Raw genomic sequence first — 22,131 nt, forward strand, 5'->3', positions numbered from 1 at the left:
GGAGGCTGATGCTGGGGGAGGCTGGAAGGAGAGAGGCTAATGCTGGTGGAGGCTGATGCTTGGGGAGGCTGATGCTGGGGGAGACTGGGAGGGGAAGGCTGATGCTGAGGGAGGCTGGGAGGAGAGAGGCTGATCCTGGGGAAGGCTGGGAACGGGAGGCTGATGCTGAGGGAGGCTGGAAGGAGAGAGGCTGATGCTGGGGGAGGCTGGAAGGAGAGAGGCTGATGCTGGTGGAGGCTGATGCTTGGGGAGACTGGGAGTGGAAGGCTGATGCTGAGGGAGGCTGGGAGGAAGGAGGCTGGGAGGAGAGAGGCTGATCCTGGGGAAGGCTGGGAAGGGGAGGCTGATGCTGGGGGAGGCTGGAAGGAGAGAGGCTGGAAGGAGAGAGGCTGATGCTGGTGGAGGCTGATGCATGGGGAGGCTGATGCTGGGGGAGACTGGGAGCAGAAGGCTGATGCTGAGGGAGGCTGGGAGGAAGGAGGCTGGGAGGAAGGAGGCTGGGAGGAGAGAGGCTGATCCTGGGGAAGGCTGGGAAGGGGAGGCTGATGCTGAGGGAAGCTGGAAGGAGAGAGGCTGATGCTGGGGGAGGCTGGAAGGAGAGAGGCTGAGGCTGGGAGGAGAGAGGCTGATGCTGGGGAAGGCTGATGCTGAGGGAGGCTGGGAGGGGAAAGCTGATGCTGGGGAAGGCTGGGAGGACGGAGGCTGGGAGGAGAGAGGCTGATCCTGGGGAAGGCTGGGAGAGGGAGGCTGATGCTGGAGGAGGCTGGAAGGAGAGAGGCTGATGCTGGCGGAGGCTGATGCTGGGGAGGCTGGGAGAGGGAGGCTGATGCTGAGGGAGGCTGGGAGGAGGGAGGCTGGGAGAGGTAGGCTGAGAGAAGAGAGGCTGATGCACACACACACACACACACACACGCGCGCGCACTGCACAACACACCACACACACACACACACACACTGGGAACCACAAACAACTGCCCTACACAGACACCCACACACACAGACAACGCTGCACACACACAACACCCAACACACAAACACCGCGGCACACACAAATATACGCACATACCGCACAACACACACATTGCACAAAACATACCTCCCCCCAAAACACACCACACACACACAAACCGCGCAACACACACACAACGCTACAGACACACAGCGCTCCACAAACAACGCAACACACGCAACACACATACAACACCGCTCTCACCCCCCGTCACACCCAGACAACACCCAGAACATGTACAGCGCCTACACAAACACTTGGTAACTACAGACAACAACATCTCTCTATATATATATATATATATATATATATATATAACAAAAATCATACATGAACTACACAATACGTAAATTCTAGAATACCCGATGCGTAGAATCGGGCCACCTTCTAGTCTAATATATAAAGCTGAGTGTATGTATGTATGTGTGTATGTATGTATGTCCTCTAAAGGAATCCGCACCGTCGCATTTACAATCACGAAATTTTGCACAGACACCTCATGTGACCGAGGGAGCGTCGTAGACTATGTTTTGACAGAAAAAATGTAACCCCGCGCTTTACAGTTAGTCTCTAAAATCCTGCCGCCATTACACTGAATGGAGGTGGGAGCTATAGGTTATTAATAGCAACTGTCAGTGGTTGCTATAGGAACAAAATAAACTGTTAGTTGAAGCTTATGCGTGAGGTTATATGATGTCGGTGGAGAGATGGATAGAGAGACAGAAAAAGACAGACAGAGACAGATGGGGAAAGAGACAGACAGACGGGGAAAAAGACAGCCCTGGAAAGAGACAGACGGGCAAAGAGACAGACGGGCAAAGAGACAGACGGGGAAAGAGACAGCCCTGGAAAGAGAGAGCCCTGGAAAGAGACAGACGGCCAAAGAGACAGACGTGGAAAGAGACAGCTGGGGAAAGAGACAGTCCTGGAAAGAGTCAGCAGGGCAGAGAGACAGACCTGGAAAGAGACAGACCAAGACAGACGGAAAAGAGACAGACGGGGAAAGAGACAGACAGACACACACATAGAGACAGAGATAGAGACAGACAGACACAGAGATGTAGACCGATAGACTGATACAAATACAGACAGATAGAAAGAGACAGACAGCGACACACAGACAGAGACTGGAAGAGACAGCCGGGGAAAGAGACAGCCGGAGAAAGAGACAGTCCTGGAAAGAGTCAGCCGGGCAAAGAGACAGATCTGGAAAGAGACAGACCAAGACAGACGGGGAAAGAGACAGACACAGAGATAGAGACAGACACAGAGATAGAGACAGACATACACAGAGATGTAGACCGATAGACTGATACAAATACAGACAGATAGAAATAGTCAGACAGAGACATAGACACAGACAGACAAGGAAAGAGACAGACAGACAGCGACACACAGACAGAGACTGGGAGAGAGAAAGAGTGACAGTTACTATCCCGGGCAACGCCCGGGTACTACAGCTAGTAAAAATATATATATGTATTAATCTCCTGGATCGTCGCTGCTCCTGTGATGTTGGCGCGATGATTCCAGGTATTGTTATATCTTATGAATGCTGCAGCCTTCACTATTCCGTTAAAGCTGAGATAAAGGGAAATGTATAAATAAAAGCTGCCTCACCAGTGCCACCTATAGGATGTTATACATTATTTAACAGCCTTCATTCAGTTCGAGCCATAGTGACTTGATGGATGAACACTCTATAGGAAGTGCGATCTTGCGCAAGCCTAGATAGGACCATCAGTGTCTTTTCTGCCGTTTTCTTGATAGTATCAAGCCATCGGGTTGCTGGTCTTCCTCTTCCCATCGTTTCTTCTATTGTTCCAACCTTGATGTCCTTCTCCACGGATTGCTCTCTTTGTATGATGTGTCCAAAGTAGGCAAGTTGTAGCTTGGTAATCCTTGCTTCGAGTGGCATGTCTGGCTTGATAGCTCCCCTATAATTCAATGCCTGAACTTTCTTACAAGTCTTGTAAATAAGTTATTGAGCCACATGAAAAGGAAAAGACACCCATAGACATGCACTTATTAAAATTTCAACATAAGACAAAAAAAAGAATTGTAATACTATTTTATTTTCACATGGATAATGGTGGAGAACACATAGCATTAGTGATAGATTCCTTATATAGAGGTGTTCACTCTTTGCTCTCTTTCTGTAAAGAAAAAAAAAGTTACACAGGCTATAAAAACAGCATTTTTTTCTTAACCAAGAATCAGCAAAAACATTGGTGCATGCCCTCATCATCTCCCGCCTCGTCTACTGCAACCTCCTGCTTTCTGGCCTCCCTTCCAACACTCTTGCACCCCTTCAATCTATCCTAAACTCTGCGGCCCGATTAATCCTCCTGTCCCCTCGCTACTCCCCGACCTCTCCTCTCTGCCAATCCCTTCACTGGCTTCCCATTGCCCAAAGACTCCAGTTCAAAACACTAACCATGACATACAACCACCATCCACAACCTGTCTCCTCCTTATATATGTGACCTAGTCTCCCGGTACCTACCTCCACGCAACCTCAGATCCTCACAAGATCTCCTTCTCTACTCCTCTCTTATCTCCTCCCGCAATCACATGCAAGATTTCTCCCGCGCTTCCCCCATACTCTGAAATGCTCTACCCCAGCATATCAGACTTGCCTACTGTTGAAAGCTTCAAAAGGAATTTGAAGACCCACCTCTTCCGACAAGTGTACAACCTACAATAACCCTCAGACCAGTATACCACTGTGCAACCAGCTCTGTCCTCACTTATTTTACCCTCACCCATTCCCTGTAGACTGTGAGCCCTTGCGGGCAGGGTCCCCTTTCCTCCTGTACCAGTCTGTTTTTTGTAATGTTCATGATTGTTGTACTTGTTTTATATGTAAAGCACGATGGAATAAATGGCACTATAATAATAAATAATATTAATTTTTGCCATGCAGCGTTGGGGCCCTGGATTTGATTCTGAGCAAAGAGTTTGCCACTACATTACCTTTCCACCAACATCACGGCTTTTGGCCCTCAGCTTATTCAGTTGGGACTCAGCAATGTCGGCTCTTTCTTCCGACTCTTCAAGCTCGTGTTGAGCCTTCCTAAAACGACTTAGGAGGGCATTTGCCTGTTCTTCCTAAGCAAGAAACAAATAAATAGTTCCAGTTACCTCTTAGGCTTTGTCCACACATTGTGGAAAATGACAAATTTGCAACAAAAACTGCACACTTCACCCTGATCCAATACAAAGAATTTCATGGCGCGAAAATTTGCACAAAAATGAGCATGTTGCGGCTTTGAATATCTGTTGTATTTGTATGGTACTGTAAACAGCTGGCAATTTGCAGTGCATTCACAGCATACCCTAAACATGTGAACATGTCTTAAAAAAGAATTTTGCCATTAGGGGGACTAATCCCTAGACTATAGTATAAGGTACATACAAAAAAGCAGTTTGATGAATTAAGAGAATGAATATGAACTAGTAGTGTAGTAGGGATAGTGTGGGACTGCTGAATTTCTCTAAAAATCTCTGGTAATACAACTCTTGGGACAACTATGAATTGCAAGATTGTGGCTCGGGAACCCCAAGAATGGAGCGGTATTTCACCATCTTGATTGAAGCGTGGTGCGCATGCTCAACCTTAGCTTCATTCATTGTCTATTCTGGCAGTGCTATTAATGATGAAGCTGAGCATGTGCACTTTGTTCTGTTAAAGATAGCGATGCAGAACCCCATTTTGAGGGTCCCAAACCTTTGGACTGCTGGGGATAACTTAGTTTAAAAAAAAAACCAACAACCCTGTAATGTGAAGATCACAGTATAGTAGAGGCCTACCCGAAAGCCCTACAATCACAGCAGAAAGGAGTAATTTTGCATATGTTAATTACCGTAGTATTGTCTTCCTTTTGTCTATTGAATTCAGTGACTCAACCTCCTTTTACAAAACCTAATATATTTACAGCGATTTCAACTTACAGATTCTTCAACCTGTCTCTTATAGCCTTTAACTTTTAACTGCAACTTGTCGACCAGGTCTTGTAGTCTCAGATTATTCTTCCTGTCCTCCTCAGTCTAGGTGAAGTATAGAAATGGGTATAAGCCATGTTCTGGTAGATTATAGGTTAATCAATTAATGTGGATGAAATATCTGACATGAAAAAAAGTGCTTTACCTGGTAGGTTAATTCCTTAACTCTCATCTCATGTTTTCGAACACCTTTCAAAGCCTCAATACCTCGTTTCTGTTCATTCTCCAACTCATTTACAAGTTCACGGACCTGGAAATACAAGTGTTAGACTGGTTTCACACGGCCCACATTCACGGTCCAAGTATGGACTATAGTATCAGGACTGGCCGACGGGTCTCCTAACCGAAATTCAAGAACTTCATATATGTCTTATGATGTTGTTGAGTTTTGGTAAGGACGCACATTCGATCTGCCCATTTTGGTCCCTTAAATCTCAAATGTGTGAAACTGACCTAACTCTGAAGGTCCAGTCACACATAACGAGATCGTTAACACGTCACATTTTCCGGATCGTTATGTCATTAGTGAGATCATTGGTGAGATGTTACATAGTCATTTGCCGAACGACTTTAGTAACGATGCAGCAGGGGGCACGGAAAAGGTGACGCAACTACACGCCTACGTGTCACACATTAAGTTCTCATCTAGGTCGTTAACAAGATCGTTGGTAGGTGTCAAAATATCAAAAATCCAGCACTCAAAAATGGTTGAAATAAAGTCACTTCTTTATTTAGTTAAGCAATTTGTGTAGAAATAATAATCAATTCAGTGACATTTCGGTCAACTGACCTTCATCTGATTACACAAAAGGCTCATGGTGTGGTATAAATGGATTATTTGGTAAAAGAGAAAAGCTGCCTCTCCAGGCAGCTTTTCTCTCTGTCTCTATATCTATCTATCCATCTCTATATCTACTCATCTATTTATCTTTCTTGTTGCTTCTGTTTTTTTGCGGTCTGCAAAAAAACGGAAGGCACACGGATGCATCCGTGAAAAAACGGACCTTTTTTTGCGGACCGCAAAAACGGAATGGTCATGTGAATGTAGCCTACATGTGTTCCCTATGGGGGTAGGGGTCGGTACAGAACGATGGTGGTGGTGGTGGGGGGTCGGTACAGAGCGCCGTTTGTGTGTGTGTGTGTGGGGGGGGGCTGGTTGCAGAGCCCGATGTGTGTGAGGGGTGCAGAGCCCGATGTGTGTGCGGGGTGCAGAGCCCGATGTGTGTGGGGGGCGCAGAGCCCAATGTGTGTGGGGGGCGCAGAGCCCGATGTGGGGCTGTTATTTCCAATGCTAGAGTGATAACAGGTCAGGTGCTGGGACAGAATACTGACAGGGAATCTGTGTGCAGGGGGCGAGCCTGGACACTGAGGGCGGGCGGTGCCAGCTCTGACTGGGAGGTTTGGCACAGGAAGTTATCATGTTTGCTGGAGCTGAATGTAAACAAGGAGCTGCAGAGAATAAAGGGATAATTCAAAAGGAACAAAAGTTAGAAAACAAAAACTAACAATGTAGGGGTGATTTATATGACAATACAGCACAGATAAACTCAAACATGTTTGGTAAGCTAATGTCAGACAACTCCTTTAACTTTCATGACCATGAAATCAATATTATGCCTATTGCTGTATTCAATGTGCTCACCCTAGATTCCAGTTTCTGGAGCTGCTTCTTGCCACCCTTCAATGCCAGCTGTTCAGCTTCATCCAGACGGTGCTGCAGATCCTTCACTGTCTGCTCCAAGTTCTTCTTCATTCTTTCCAGGTGAGCACTAGTGTCCTGCTCCTTCTTCAGCTCCTCCGCCATGAGAGCAGCCTTGAAACAAATCAATGAAGAACATATCTGGTCAATCAGCAAATAAATTTGGTGCTTAGTGATTCAATAAAATAGAAGAGTTACATCTGTGATGGCCTTCTTAGCTTTGTCGTCGGCATTTCTAGCTTCCTGAACTGCTTCTTCAATTTCATTCTGGAGCTGACCGATGTCACCTTCAAGCTTCTTTTTGGTATTAATAAGACTGGTGTTCTAAAGAAGATAGGGTGTTATCTAATATTTTTCATGATTTACATAATTTGACTGATCGTTCACACAATTCATTTTTGGCTGTAAACAGACACTTTCAGTGATCATCACACCTGCGAGTGAAGAAGCTGAAGACGTTCACTGGCGTCTTGAAGTTCCTGTTCTGCCAATTTACGTGATTTCTCGGTCTGTTCTAGAGCGGCCCTGGACTCTTGAATTTCATCCTGTTGCAAATTATTTCTACGTTCAATCACAGAAAGTTGTTCTTTCAAATCTTCATGTCCTCTCAAGGTGTCATCAAATAGTAGCTGACTATCCTGTTGGGGAAAAAAAATAACATTAAATTGCTAGATAGAAATTGGTAAAGTACAAATTTATTTGGATAGCAGTTACACAATACATGACCTTCAGTTGTCCTTGGACAATTTTTAGTTGCTTCTGTGCCTCTGCAGACTGTCGATTAGAATGGCTGAGTTGGATCTCCATTTCATTGAGGTCTCCTTCCATCTTCTTCTTAAGTCTCAGAGCTTCATTTCTACTTCTGATTTCAGAGTCCAAAGTGCCCTGCATAGTGTCGATAGCTCTTTGACTGTTTTTCTTCAACTGGTCAATTTCTTCATCCTTCTCTGCAGTCTTCCTCTCTATTTCTGACTTCAGCTGGTTGAGCTCAAGGTGGACACGCAAGATTTTCGATTCTTCGTGTTCCAGTGAACCCTTTGAACATGTAATTGAAAAAAAATAGACAGCATAAATTTCACTAAATCCACCATCTCTGTATCCTTTCAAGGCATAGTACAGGCTTCTAGCATTTCCATTCTATGACCATTTATGACCAGTGTAACTGCGTGATCTGCAGAACGAATGAAACATGTGCACGATACCTGCTGATTGCAAATGCGTACTGTCAAGAATCAATAGATGGGACGCCAACTGCCCCGCACACTCTTCAATGCAGAAGTGAGCAGAGAAGGACGTGGTGGACTCTTCATTTAACTGATCAATTACTTTAAAAAATTGTGATATTAGGTTACATACTGTCCATTGAAGTTTATGGAGAGGGGATGAGAAGGAAAAGCTGCTGGAGAGAAACAGATGTGGTGCTACACTGCTGTACACTGTAATTTCATTCATGCTGCTCCAATAGGCGAGCAGGATTTTCTCTGCTTTGTGTATGAGAGATATTGCAGCAGCTAGTATCTACCTGATAGTTCAGAGAGAACTGAAACTTAAAGATGGAGTCTGCATAAGAGAAAACTCGTGACCTGAAGAAATGACAGCTATGCTTTAAACTTGACAGCGGAAAGACAAAATGGAAAGCATGAACAAAAACAGATAAGTCTGGAGCTTTGAAGTCATATATAGCAAATGAAAATTGGCATTTAAGGTTTATTTTTAACATTAAAAGCTGTCATCTATCCATACTACCACTTACTCCCCTACAATCCTGAGAACAGTGCTGTGAAATGCCCACTGAATAATACCAGGGCCAGGCATGCATGTATGCCATCGCTCCAATCATTTGGCAGAGATAGCGGAGTACATAGGTTGGCCTCCCACTTATCAGAAAAGTTATGACTTATCCTATGGATAACTTTCAGTGTTGGCAATAACCCTCAGTAGAGATGAGCTTGAAGTTTGATTCAACAGGGTCAGCTGAACTTTAAAGTAAGCTTGGTTTGGGCCCCGAACTTGAACTGAACACCAATGGAAGTCAATAATTGGGCAGTTCGGGTCTCCATTTACCTGCAATCAGCCATAAACTGATCACTTCTGGGGGTGAGTGGGCAGGGTTTTTCCATTTTGGGCGGGTGCACACTACTTCCAATCATGCAGTTGTTGCCCCCAGTGCGCGCTGTTCAATCACTGCAAGCAGCTTGCACTGGGCTCGTCACCGAGCGTACCTGAGCACAGCAATGCTCGCACAAGTGGTTTGCATAAATACAGCATCCAAACCTGAACTCAATTTTTTCATAATAGTCCGAACACCGAACCTTGCTTTTGCTCATCTCTAACCCTTAGCTTTAGAAAAATCTTAACTTCAGGAATAAAATATGTTATCACATAGCAGGTAAATTCAAAGTCTCAGACCTCAGCTTCTTCCAGAGCAGCCTGTAGCTCATTCCTTTCCTGTTCAATCTGCTTTCTAGCCTTTTCTAGTTCATTGATTGATTTTCCAGTGTCACCAATCTGCTCTGTCAGATCTGAGATTTCCTCTGAAAAATAAGAGAGTTGATGTTTTGCATAGAAAGTAAACAGACAACTCTACTGTAAGTGAAGGTACATTAAAATCACAATTGACCAGACTTTTAATGAGAATGAAGGTTGTGATGGTGTGATATTGTGCGTTGTGTATCATTTTGTGTAGGTTCGTATTCTAGGAGTCTTGCTCCATTCATTCTGTGTATTCCTTGTCTTATCTGCAGGTTAATTAGCTCAGTTCAGTTACCATTTGCTTGCCTTGTGTGTACATTGTCCTGTTTCCAGGTCAATCACCCCCTGCCAGGCTTTTGTCCCTACGTCTGGGGTAGGGGGGCCTGAAATCCACCCAACCTCTCTGTTTACCTCTGGAATTATTCAGTGAGGAGAAGAGAGAAGCAGAAAGATTTATCCTCTGTGGGAGAAGCTGAGGCTCCCCAGAGAGACCTGGACATTTTTTGCTTACTGGACTGTATCCGTGTTCCTGGACTACTTTACCATCTGTGTGGTGGATTATTTTATGGACCTTCTGGTTTGCACGGAATAAAGGATCTTTAGATTGTTCACCCATCTCTCGCTCTGTTGATTGTGTGATATGGAAGAAGGACCCTGTGACAAAGGTTTTTTCCTCTCTTTAGGAATGAAGAAAATTAGCATGGACACCAAAGGGAGCATCTGTATGTCCTTATCTAGCTGGCATTTAGTAGATTTATAGATACATCTTTAAGAATGTAAGTAATGGAAATGCATGATTCAGTTAACAATTTTGGACTTTGAGCTATAAACATACGTTGTAAGTTCTTATTTTCTCGTCTCAAGGTCTCAGTTTGTTCCAGTGCTTCTTCATAAGCATTCTTCATCTTAAAGATCTCCGTACTTAAGGTGCGAGCTTCTTTTTGAGAATCCTCCAGTTCAGCCTGACCCTCTTCATACTTTTGTTTCCATTCTACAAGAACCTATAAATGAAGAAATAATTTAACATAAAGATAATATAAATATATATATATATATATATATATATATATCTACAGTTCTACATATGGACTTTTACTTTGTGAACTAAAGCTTTTTCCAATTCACAGTCATTTAGATAACTCTTTGATCCCATTGTGTCCCCAGATAACTTTTTTTTATTATTATTTTGTGTCCTCCAGTGCGTACCAAGGTTTTTAAATGGTGTACTTCCCATCTTTACCAGTTTCTTATTTTATTTGCCTACTTTCTTGAGAACGCAGAGTATTAGCATCTCAGCCAGCTGCAGAAACGCCAGTTCTCCTGCAAATCTGCACACTAAACCTCAAAGTACCATGCTGATAAATGCAGTCGCATTGAAGGTATTCTTCAGAACACCTACTGTATCCTCACCCATCCCCTGTAGACTGTGAGCCCCTCGCGGGCAGGGTCCTCTCTCCTCCTGTACCAGTCTGTTTTGTATTGTTCAGGATTATTGTACTTGTTTTTTATGTATACTCTTCACATGTAAAGCACCATGGAATAAATGGCACTATAATAATAAATAATAATAACATGCATTAAACAAACCAATTATGTATGAACTGGGCATGCTTAATCTATATTCAAGTATTTCCGGCACCCCCTTGTTCATCACTTAACCTTTGGCATCTAAAGCGATCTAGTCAGAAGGTGACATTAATAGTGAAACACGTGGGATCAGTAAAAACAAATAGGCGCCATAACATAACCCATGACTCTATCTGAAAATTGGAGTATTAGGCGGGCTTTTCACGTTGCGACATCGCTAGCAATTGCTAGCGATGTCGAGCGCAATAGCACCCGCCCCCGTCGTACATGCGATATCTGGTGCTTGCTGCCGTAGCGAACATTATCGCTACAGCAGCTTCACACGCACATACCTGGTCGGCGACGTCGCTGTGACCGCCGAACAATCCCTCCCTTCAAGGGGGGGGTGCGTTTGGCATCACAGCGATGTCACCGCGACGTCACTAAGCAGCCGGCCAATAGAAGCGAGGGGCGGAGATGAGCGGGATATAACATCCCGCCCACCTTCTCCCTTCCGCATTGCCGGTGGACGCAGGTAAGGAGATGTTTGTCATTCCTGCGGTTTCACACACAGCGATGTGTGGTGCTGCAGGAACGACAAACAACATCGTATCTGCAGGAGTAACGACATTATGGAAATGAACGACGTGACACAGATCAGCGATTTTTACGCTTTTGTGCTCGTTCATCGTCGCACCTAGGATTTACACATTGCGATGTCGCTACTGGCGGCGGATGTGCGTCATTAACAACGTGACCCCGACGATATATCGGTAGCGATGTTGCAACGTGTAAAGCCCGCCTTAGTGGTGTATGTTAATTAAAATGTGTTTCTTTTTGATTGTCTAAATGATTGAGGACAAAATGTTTGACGCCAAAAATCTACTGAAATATTTATCGTTTTCAAGATTTTTGGTTGCTGTCATTCAGTAGGAGCCTTGGTTGTTTGCTTAAGTTTGTCCCAGTCATTTGATACACACGGGGTGTTAAGCTGGGTTTACACACTGCAACATCTCAAACGACATCGCTGTAACGTCACCGGTTTTGTGACGCAATAGCGATGTTGTTTGCGATGTTGCAGTGTGTGAAACCTATCAGCGACCTGGCCCCTGCTGTGAAGTTGCTGGAAGTTGCTGATCACTACAAGTCGTTCAGGACCATTCCTAGGTCCTTTGTTTCCCGCTGTGCAGCATGAAGTTTCAGTGTGTGAATCCTTTTCAGCGACTTTGTTAGCAACTTCCCTTTCAAAAGGCTGCTTATCAACGTCCCCAACAACCAGCTAGGTCGCTCTGCAGGTCCGGATCGCTGGTAAGTTGTTGGCCAGGTTTGCCGGGTTGAACGCTCACCAGAGACTTAGCAGAGACTTATGGAGATCGCTATTGCGTCACCAAACCGGTGACGTTACAGCGATGTCCTTTGCGATGTTGCAGCGTGTAAACCCAGCTTTAGGTTTGTTACAGTACTACATAGTTAATTAAAAAGTTACCTTATCAAAGTTTCTCTGTTTCTTATCAAGAGCTGCTGATGTACTGTTCGCCCTTTCCATATCAACCATTAGGTCTTCGACTTCTGCATGCAGCCTTTGTTTGGTCTTCTCCAATGAAGCACATTTAGAGTTTACAGCTTCTACCTGCTCTTCAGCTTCTTGCAAACGCTGAGCCAATTTCTTTCTATAAATGCATTAAGAAAATTAATTAGTATCAAATTTGTTTAATAAATACAGTCATATAAAAAAGTTTGGGCACCCCTATTAATGTTAAACTTTTTTCTTTATAACAATTTGGGTTTTTGCAACAGCTATTTCAGTTTCATAAATCTAATAACTGATGGACTGAGTAATATTTCTGGATTGAAATGAGGTTTATTGTACTAACAGAAAATGTGCAATCCGCATTTAATCAAAATTTGACCAGTGCAAAAGTATTGGCACCTCAACATAAAAGTGACATTAATATTTTGTAGATCCTCCTTTTGCAAAAATAACAGCCTCTAGTCGCTTCCTGTAGCTTTTAATGAGTTCTTGGATCCTGGATGAAGGTATATTTGACCATTCCTGTTTACAAAACAATTCCAGTTCAGTTAAGTTTGATGGTCGCCGAGCATGGACAGCATGCTTCAAATCATCCCACAGATTTTCAATGATATTCAGGTCTGGGGACTGGGATGGCCATTCCAGAACATTCTAATTGTTCCTCTGCATGAATGCCTGAGTAGATTTGGAGCGGTGTTATGGATCATTGTCTTGCTGAAATATCCATCCTCTGCGTAACTTGAACTTCGTCACTGATTCTTGCACATTATTGTCAAGAATCTGTTGATACTGAGTTGAATCCATGCGACCTTCAACTTTAACAAGATTCCCGGTGCCGGCATTGGCCACACAGCCCCAAAGCATGATGGAACCTCCACCAAATTTTACTGTGGGTAGCAAGTGCTTTTCTTGGAATGCCGTGTTTTTTTGCCTCCATGCATAACGCCTTTTTGTATGACCAAACAACTCAATCTTTGTTTCATCAGTCCACAGGACCTTCTTCCAAAATGTAACTAGCTTGTCCAAATGTGCTTTTGCATACCTCAGGCGACTGTTTTTGGCGTGCTTGCAGAAACGGCTTCCTTCGCATCACTCTCCCATACAGCTTCTCCTTGTGCAGCTTGCGCTGTATTGTTGACCGATGCACAGTGACACCATTTGCAGCAAGATGAAGCTGCAGGTTTTTGGAGGTGGTCTGTGGATTGTCCTTGACTGTTCTCACCATTCTTCTTCTCTGCCTTTCTGATATTTTTCTTGGCCTGCCACTTCAGGGCTTAACAAGAACTGTACCTGTGTTCTTCCATTTCTTTACTATGTTCCTCACAGTGGAAACTGACAGTTTAAATCTCTGAGACAATTTTTTGTATCTTTCCCCTGAACAACTATGTTGAATAATCTTTGTTTTCAGATCATTTGAGAGTTGTTTTGAGGAGCCCATGATGCCACTCTACATAGGAGATTCAAATAGGAGAACAACTTGCAAGTGGCCACCTTAAATACCTTTTCTCATGATTGGATACACCTGCCTATGAAGTTCAAAGCTCAATTAGGTTACAAAACCAATTTAGTGCTTTAGTAAGTCAGTAAAAAGTAATTAGGAGTGTTCAAATCAAGGAATTGATAAGGGTGCCCATACTTTTGCACTGGTCAAGTTTTGTTTAAATGCGGATTGCACATTTTCTGTTAGTACAATAAACCTCATTTCAATCCAGAAATATTATTGAGACCATCAGTTATTAGATATATGAAACTGAAATAGCTGTTGTAAAAACCCAAATTGTTATTAAGAAAAAAGGTAAACATTAATAGGGGTGCCCAAACATTTTCATATTACTGTATATATATTTGTGATTGCTAAGTTTAAATAACTTACTTGGCTTCTTCCAGTTCCTCTGTGCGTTGAATGGCATCAGTTTCATATTTGGTCCTCCACTGAGTTACTTCACCATTAGCTTTGGACAAAGCACGACGGAGTTCAGCCTTGGATTCTTGCTCCTCCTCATATTGCTCACGGAGCAGCTCATTGTCATGGTGTGCAGATTGAAGGGCATGGGCTAGGGCATTTTTGGCCTTTAAATAAACATAAAATATTGTAAACATTTATTGAGCTTTGCACTTTGACCACATTTGGTCTGATCACCACTAAGTTATTACTTTTGATTCTTCTTCTAGTTGTCTTCTGAGCTCCTCCACCTGCTGGGTGAAGCCCTGCTTTCCTCTTGAGAGCTGAGAAATTAGAGCTTCTTTTTCCTCAAGTTGACGAGTAAGCTCACCTAAAATATAATAAATACAAGTGAACAACTAAATGCCAAATAAAAAAAATATTTTTGAGTAAATGTAGAAAAAAACCCAGTAGGAATCCATTAATTTGCTGACAATATGTCTACTTCACCTAAATAACCCTGTTTGATTATCTAGAATTTTTCTAGCTGTGCTAGAGTTTGTCTCCTTTACTGGAGAGACAATTTGAATATTTCCCAGAGGGGCATTGCAGCTATAAGTCCCCTTACCTGGCAGCCAGACTGGCTTGCAAAGTCTCCTTAAGGAGAATAGTGTTCCCCCGTGGTCCCCACATAGCTTTCTCATGAGCCAGATCAGACACCCCCATACTTTGCACTGACGAGGGGCAAGCACCCCGAAACACCGTGTCTGCAAATTGGGATTCTGATCTGGCTTATATATCCTGAGTCATATTGCAAAGGATTGTCGAAAATCCACTTGTGACTTTTAGGATCGCTACTTCCAATAGGTGGCGCTGTGCTAGAGTTTGTCTCCTTTACTGGAGAGACAATTTGAATATTTCCCAGAGGGGCATTGCAGCTATAAGTCCCCTTACCTGGCAGCCAGACTGGCTTGCAAAGTCTCCTTAAGGAGAATAGTGTTCCCCCGTGGTCCCCACATAGCTTTCTCATGAGCCAGATCAGACACCCCCATACTTTGCACTGACGAGGGGCAAGCACCCCGAAACACCGTGTCTGCAAATTGGGATTCTGATCTGGCTTATATATCCTGAGTCATATTGCAAAGGATTGTCGAAAATCCACTTGTGACTTTTAGGATCGCTACTTCCAATAGGTGGCGCTGTGCTAGAGTTTGTCTCCTTTACTGGAGAGACAATTTGAATATTTCCCAGAGGGGCATTGCAGCTATAAGTCCCCTTACCTGGCAGCCAGACTGGCTTGCAAAGTCTCCTTAAGGAGAATAGTGTTCCCCCGTGGTCCCCACATAGCTTTCTCATGAGCCAGATCAGACACCCCCATACTTTGCACTGACGAGGGGCAAGCACCCCGAAACACCGTGTCTGCAAATTGGGATTCTGATCTGGCTTATATATCCTGAGTCATATTGCAAAGGATTGTCGAAAATCCACTTGTGACTTTTAGGATCGCTACTTCCAATAGGTGGCGCTGTGCTAGAGTTTGTCTCCTTTACTGGAGAGACAATTTGAATATTTCCCAGAGGGGCATTGCAGCTATAAGTCCCCTTACCTGGCAGCCAGACTGGCTTGCAAAGTCTCCTTAAGGAGAATAGTGTTCCCCCGTGGTCCCCACATAGCTTTCTCATGAGCCAGATCAGACACCCCCATACTTTGCACTGACGAGGGGCAAGCACCCCGAAACACCGTGTCTGCAAATTGGGATTCTGATCTGGCTTATATATCCTGAGTCATATTGCAAAGGATTGTCGAAAATCCACTTGTGACTTTTAGGATCGCTACTTCCAATAGGTGGCGCTGTGCTAGAGTTTGTCTCCTTTACTGGAGAGACAATTTGAATATTTCCCAGAGGGGCATTGCAGCTATAAGTCCCCTTACCTGGCAGCCAGACTGGCTTGCAAAGTCTCCTTAAGGAGAATAGTGTTCCCCCGTGGTCCCCACATAGCTTTCTCATGAGCCAGATCAGACACCCCCATACTTTGCACTGACGAGGGGCAAGCACCCCGAAACACCGTGTCTGCAAATTGGGATTCTGATCTGGCTTATATATCCTGAGTCATATTGCAAAGGATTGTCGAAAATCCACTTGTGACTTTTAGGATCGCTACTTCCAATAGGTGGCGCTGTGCTAGAGTTTGTCTCCTTTACTGGAGAGACAATTTGAATATTTCCCAGAGGGGCATTGCAGCTATAAGTCCCCTTACCTGGCAGCCAGACTGGCTTGCAAAGTCTCCTTAAGGAGAATAGTGTTCCCCCGTGGTCCCCACATAGCTTTCTCATGAGCCAGATCAGACACCCCCATACTTTGCACTGACGAGGGGCAAGCACCCCGAAACACCGTGTCTGCAAATTGGGATTCTGATCTGGCTTATATATCCTGAGTCATATTGCAAAGGATTGTCGAAAATCCACTTGTGACTTTTAGGATCGCTACTTCCAATAGGTGGCGCTGTGCTAGAGTTTGTCTCCTTTACTGGAGAGACAATTTGAATATTTCCCAGAGGGGCATTGCAGCTATAAGTCCCCTTACCTGGCAGCCAGACTGGCTTGCAAAGTCTCCTTAAGGAGAATAGTGTTCCCCCGTGGTCCCCACATAGCTTTCTCATGAGCCAGATCAGACACCCCCATACTTTGCACTGACGAGGGGCAAGCACCCCGAAACACCGTGTCTGCAAATTGGGATTCTGATCTGGCTTATATATCCTGAGTCATATTGCAAAGGATTGTCGAAAATCCACTTGTGACTTTTAGGATCGCTACTTCCAATAGGTGGCGCTGTGCTAGAGTTTGTCTCCTTTACTGGAGAGACAATTTGAATATTTCCCAGAGGGGCATTGCAGCTATAAGTCCCCTTACCTGGCAGCCAGACTGGCTTGCAAAGTCTCCTTAAGGAGAATAGTGTTCCCCCGTGGTCCCCACATAGCTTTCTCATGAGCCAGATCAGACACCCCCATACTTTGCACTGACGAGGGGCAAGCACCCCGAAACACCGTGTCTGCAAATTGGGATTCTGATCTGGCTTATATATCCTGAGTCATATTGCAAAGGATTGTCGAAAATCCACTTGTGACTTTTAGGATCGCTACTTCCAATAGGTGGCGCTGTGCTAGAGTTTGTCTCCTTTACTGGAGAGACAATTTGAATATTTCCCAGAGGGGCATTGCAGCTATAAGTCCCCTTACCTGGCAGCCAGACTGGCTTGCAAAGTCTCCTTAAGGAGAATAGTGTTCCCCCGTGGTCCCCACATAGCTTTCTCATGAGCCAGATCAGACACCCCCATACTTTGCACTGACGAGGGGCAAGCACCCCGAAACACCGTGTCTGCAAATTGGGATTCTGATCTGGCTTATATATCCTGAGTCATATTGCAAAGGATTGTCGAAAATCCACTTGTGACTTTTAGGATCGCTACTTCCAATAGGTGGCGCTGTGCTAGAGTTTGTCTCCTTTACTGGAGAGACAATTTGAATATTTCCCAGAGGGGCATTGCAGCTATAAGTCCCCTTACCTGGCAGCCAGACTGGCTTGCAAAGTCTCCTTAAGGAGAATAGTGTTCCCCCGTGGTCCCCACATAGCTTTCTCATGAGCCAGATCAGACACCCCCATACTTTGCACTGACGAGGGGCAAGCACCCCGAAACACCGTGTCTGCAAATTGGGATTCTGATCTGGCTTATATATCCTGAGTCATATTGCAAAGGATTGTCGAAAATCCACTTGTGACTTTTAGGATCGCTACTTCCAATAGGTGGCGCTGTGCTAGAGTTTGTCTCCTTTACTGGAGAGACAATTTGAATATTTCCCAGAGGGGCATTGCAGCTATAAGTCCCCTTACCTGGCAGCCAGACTGGCTTGCAAAGTCTCCTTAAGGAGAATAGTGTTCCCCCGTGGTCCCCACATAGCTTTCTCATGAGCCAGATCAGACACCCCCATACTTTGCACTGACGAGGGGCAAGCACCCCGAAACACCGTGTCTGCAAATTGGGATTCTGATCTGGCTTATATATCCTGAGTCATATTGCAAAGGATTGTCGAAAATCCACTTGTGACTTTTAGGATCGCTACTTCCAATAGGTGGCGCTGTGCTAGAGTTTGTCTCCTTTACTGGAGAGACAATTTGAATATTTCCCAGAGGGGCATTGCAGCTATAAGTCCCCTTACCTGGCAGCCAGACTGGCTTGCAAAGTCTCCTTAAGGAGAATAGTGTTCCCCCGTGGTCCCCACATAGCTTTCTCATGAGCCAGATCAGACACCCCCATACTTTGCACTGACGAGGGGCAAGCACCCCGAAACACCGTGTCTGCAAATTGGGATTCTGATCTGGCTTATATATCCTGAGTCATATTGCAAAGGATTGTCGAAAATCCACTTGTGACTTTTAGGATCGCTACTTCCAATAGGTGGCGCTGTGCTAGAGTTTGTCTCCTTTACTGGAGAGACAATTTGAATATTTCCCAGAGGGGCATTGCAGCTATAAGTCCCCTTACCTGGCAGCCAGACTGGCTTGCAAAGTCTCCTTAAGGAGAATAGTGTTCCCCCGTGGTCCCCACATAGCTTTCTCATGAGCCAGATCAGACACCCCCATACTTTGCACTGACGAGGGGCAAGCACCCCGAAACACCGTGTCTGCAAATTGGGATTCTGATCTGGCTTATATATCCTGAGTCATATTGCAAAGGATTGTCGAAAATCCACTTGTGACTTTTAGGATCGCTACTTCCAATAGGTGGCGCTGTGCTAGAGTTTGTCTCCTTTACTGGAGAGACAATTTGAATATTTCCCAGAGGGGCATTGCAGCTATAAGTCCCCTTACCTGGCAGCCAGACTGGCTTGCAAAGTCTCCTTAAGGAGAATAGTGTTCCCCCGTGGTCCCCACATAGCTTTCTCATGAGCCAGATCAGACACCCCCATACTTTGCACTGACGAGGGGCAAGCACCCCGAAACACCGTGTCTGCAAATTGGGATTCTGATCTGGCTTATATATCCTGAGTCATATTGCAAAGGATTGTCGAAAATCCACTTGTGACTTTTAGGATCGCTACTTCCAATAGGTGGCGCTGTGCTAGAGTTTGTCTCCTTTACTGGAGAGACAATTTGAATATTTCCCAGAGGGGCATTGCAGCTATAAGTCCCCTTACCTGGCAGCCAGACTGGCTTGCAAAGTCTCCTTAAGGAGAATAGTGTTCCCCCGTGGTCCCCACATAGCTTTCTCATGAGCCAGATCAGACACCCCCATACTTTGCACTGACGAGGGGCAAGCACCCCGAAACACCGTGTCTGCAAATTGGGATTCTGATCTGGCTTATATATCCTGAGTCATATTGCAAAGGATTGTCGAAAATCCACTTGTGACTTTTAGGATCGCTACTTCCAATAGGTGGCGCTGTGCTAGAGTTTGTCTCCTTTACTGGAGAGACAATTTGAATATTTCCCAGAGGGGCATTGCAGCTATAAGTCCCCTTACCTGGCAGCCAGACTGGCTTGCAAAGTCTCCTTAAGGAGAATAGTGTTCCCCCGTGGTCCCCACATAGCTTTCTCATGAGCCAGATCAGACACCCCCATACTTTGCACTGACGAGGGGCAAGCACCCCGAAACACCGTGTCTGCAAATTGGGATTCTGATCTGGCTTATATATCCTGAGTCATATTGCAAAGGATTGTCGAAAATCCACTTGTGACTTTTAGGATCGCTACTTCCAATAGGTGGCGCTGTGCTAGAGTTTGTCTCCTTTACTGGAGAGACAATTTGAATATTTCCCAGAGGGGCATTGCAGCTATAAGTCCCCTTACCTGGCAGCCAGACTGGCTTGCAAAGTCTCCTTAAGGAGAATAGTGTTCCCCCGTGGTCCCCACATAGCTTTCTCATGAGCCAGATCAGACACCCCCATACTTTGCACTGACGAGGGGCAAGCACCCCGAAACACCGTGTCTGCAAATTGGGATTCTGATCTGGCTTATATATCCTGAGTCATATTGCAAAGGATTGTCGAAAATCCACTTGTGACTTTTAGGATCGCTACTTCCAATAGGTGGCGCTGTGCTAGAGTTTGTCTCCTTTACTGGAGAGACAATTTGAATATTTCCCAGAGGGGCATTGCAGCTATAAGTCCCCTTACCTGGCAGCCAGACTGGCTTGCAAAGTCTCCTTAAGGAGAATAGTGTTCCCCCGTGGTCCCCACATAGCTTTCTCATGAGCCAGATCAGACACCCCCATACTTTGCACTGACGAGGGGCAAGCACCCCGAAACACCGTGTCTGCAAATTGGGATTCTGATCTGGCTTATATATCCTGAGTCATATTGCAAAGGATTGTCGAAAATCCACTTGTGACTTTTAGGATCGCTACTTCCAATAGGTGGCGCTGTGCTAGAGTTTGTCTCCTTTACTGGAGAGACAATTTGAATATTTCCCAGAGGGGCATTGCAGCTATAAGTCCCCTTACCTGGCAGCCAGACTGGCTTGCAAAGTCTCCTTAAGGAGAATAGTGTTCCCCCGTGGTCCCCACATAGCTTTCTCATGAGCCAGATCAGACACCCCCATACTTTGCACTGACGAGGGGCAAGCACCCCGAAACACCATGTCTGCAAATTGGGATTCTGATCTGGCTTATATATCCTGAGTCATATTGCAAAGGATTGTCGAAAATCCACTTGTGACTTTTAGGATCGCTACTTCCAATAGGTGGCGCTGTGCTAGAGTTTGTCTCCTTTACTGGAGAGACAATTTGAATATTTCCCAGAGGGGCATTGCAGCTATAAGTCCCCTTACCTGGCAGCCAGACTGGCTTGCAAAGTCTCCTTAAGGAGAATAGTGTTCCCCCGTGGTCCCCACATAGCTTTCTCATGAGCCAGATCAGACACCCCTATACTTTGCACTGACGAGGGGCAAGCACCCCGAAACACCGTGTCTGCAAATTGGGATTCTGATCTGGCTTATATATCCTGAGTCATATTGCAAAGGATTGTCGAAAATCCACTTGTGACTTTTAGGATCGCTACTTCCAATAGGTGGCGCTGTGCTAGAGTTTGTCTCCTTTACTGGAGAGACAATTTGAATATTTCCCAGAGGGGCATTGCAGCTATAAGTCCCCTTACCTGGCAGCCAGACTGGCTTGCAAAGTCTCCTTAAGGAGAATAGTGTTCCCCCGTGGTCCCCACATAGCTTTCTCATGAGCCAGATCAGACACCCCCATACTTTGCACTGACGAGGGGCAAGCACCCCGAAACACCGTGTCTGCAAATTGGGATTCTGATCTGGCTTATATATCCTGAGTCATATTGCAAAGGATTGTCGAAAATCCACTTGTGACTTTTAGGATCGCTACTTCCAATAGGTGGCGCTGTGCTAGAGTTTGTCTCCTTTACTGGAGAGACAATTTGAATATTTCCCAGAGGGGCATTGCAGCTATAAGTCCCCTTACCTGGCAGCCAGACTGGCTTGCAAAGTCTCCTTAAGGAGAATAGTGTTCCCCCGTGGTCCCCACATAGCTTTCTCATGAGCCAGATCAGACACCCCCATACTTTGCACTGACGAGGGGCAAGCACCCCGAAACACCGTGTCTGCAAATTGGGATTCTGATCTGGCTTATATATCCTGAGTCATATTGCAAAGGATTGTCGAAAATCCACTTGTGACTTTTAGGATCGCTACTTCCAATAGGTGGCGCTGTGCTAGAGTTTGTCTCCTTTACTGGAGAGACAATTTGAATATTTCCCAGAGGGGCATTGCAGCTATAAGTCCCCTTACCTGGCAGCCAGACTGGCTTGCAAAGTCTCCTTAAGGAGAATAGTGTTCCCCCGTGGTCCCCACATAGCTTTCTCATGAGCCAGATCAGACACCCCCATACTTTGCACTGACGAGGGGCAAGCACCCCGAAACACCGTGTCTGCAAATTGGGATTCTGATCTGGCTTA

The 22,131-nt window shown here is 45.1% G+C and overlaps 1 protein-coding gene across 1 annotated transcript in view; it reads right to left on the reverse strand.

The window, feature by feature from the left end:
* Positions 1–3,065: 3,065 nt before the first annotated feature.
* Positions 3,066–22,131, reverse strand: part of LOC142251412 (myosin-4-like) — a 58,781-nt gene continuing 39,715 nt past the window's right edge. The window contains exons 28-40 of the mRNA XM_075324188.1: positions 14,437–14,555; positions 14,156–14,352; positions 12,238–12,421; positions 10,021–10,186; positions 9,123–9,247; positions 7,440–7,748; positions 7,148–7,351; positions 6,912–7,037; positions 6,657–6,827; positions 5,160–5,264; positions 4,964–5,059; positions 3,986–4,120; positions 3,066–3,165 (exon numbers count right to left, since the gene is read on the reverse strand). Coding sequence (XP_075180303.1) covers positions 3,148–3,165; positions 3,986–4,120; positions 4,964–5,059; positions 5,160–5,264; positions 6,657–6,827; positions 6,912–7,037; positions 7,148–7,351; positions 7,440–7,748; positions 9,123–9,247; positions 10,021–10,186; positions 12,238–12,421; positions 14,156–14,352; positions 14,437–14,555 — 1,955 coding nt within the window. The 3' untranslated portion in view covers positions 3,066–3,147. The remainder of the gene's footprint in view (positions 3,166–3,985; positions 4,121–4,963; positions 5,060–5,159; positions 5,265–6,656; positions 6,828–6,911; positions 7,038–7,147; positions 7,352–7,439; positions 7,749–9,122; positions 9,248–10,020; positions 10,187–12,237; positions 12,422–14,155; positions 14,353–14,436; positions 14,556–22,131) is intronic.

This window comes from Anomaloglossus baeobatrachus, chromosome 9, assembly GCF_048569485.1.
Source record: "Anomaloglossus baeobatrachus isolate aAnoBae1 chromosome 9, aAnoBae1.hap1, whole genome shotgun sequence".
Taxonomy (NCBI): Eukaryota; Metazoa; Chordata; class Amphibia; order Anura; family Aromobatidae; genus Anomaloglossus; species Anomaloglossus baeobatrachus.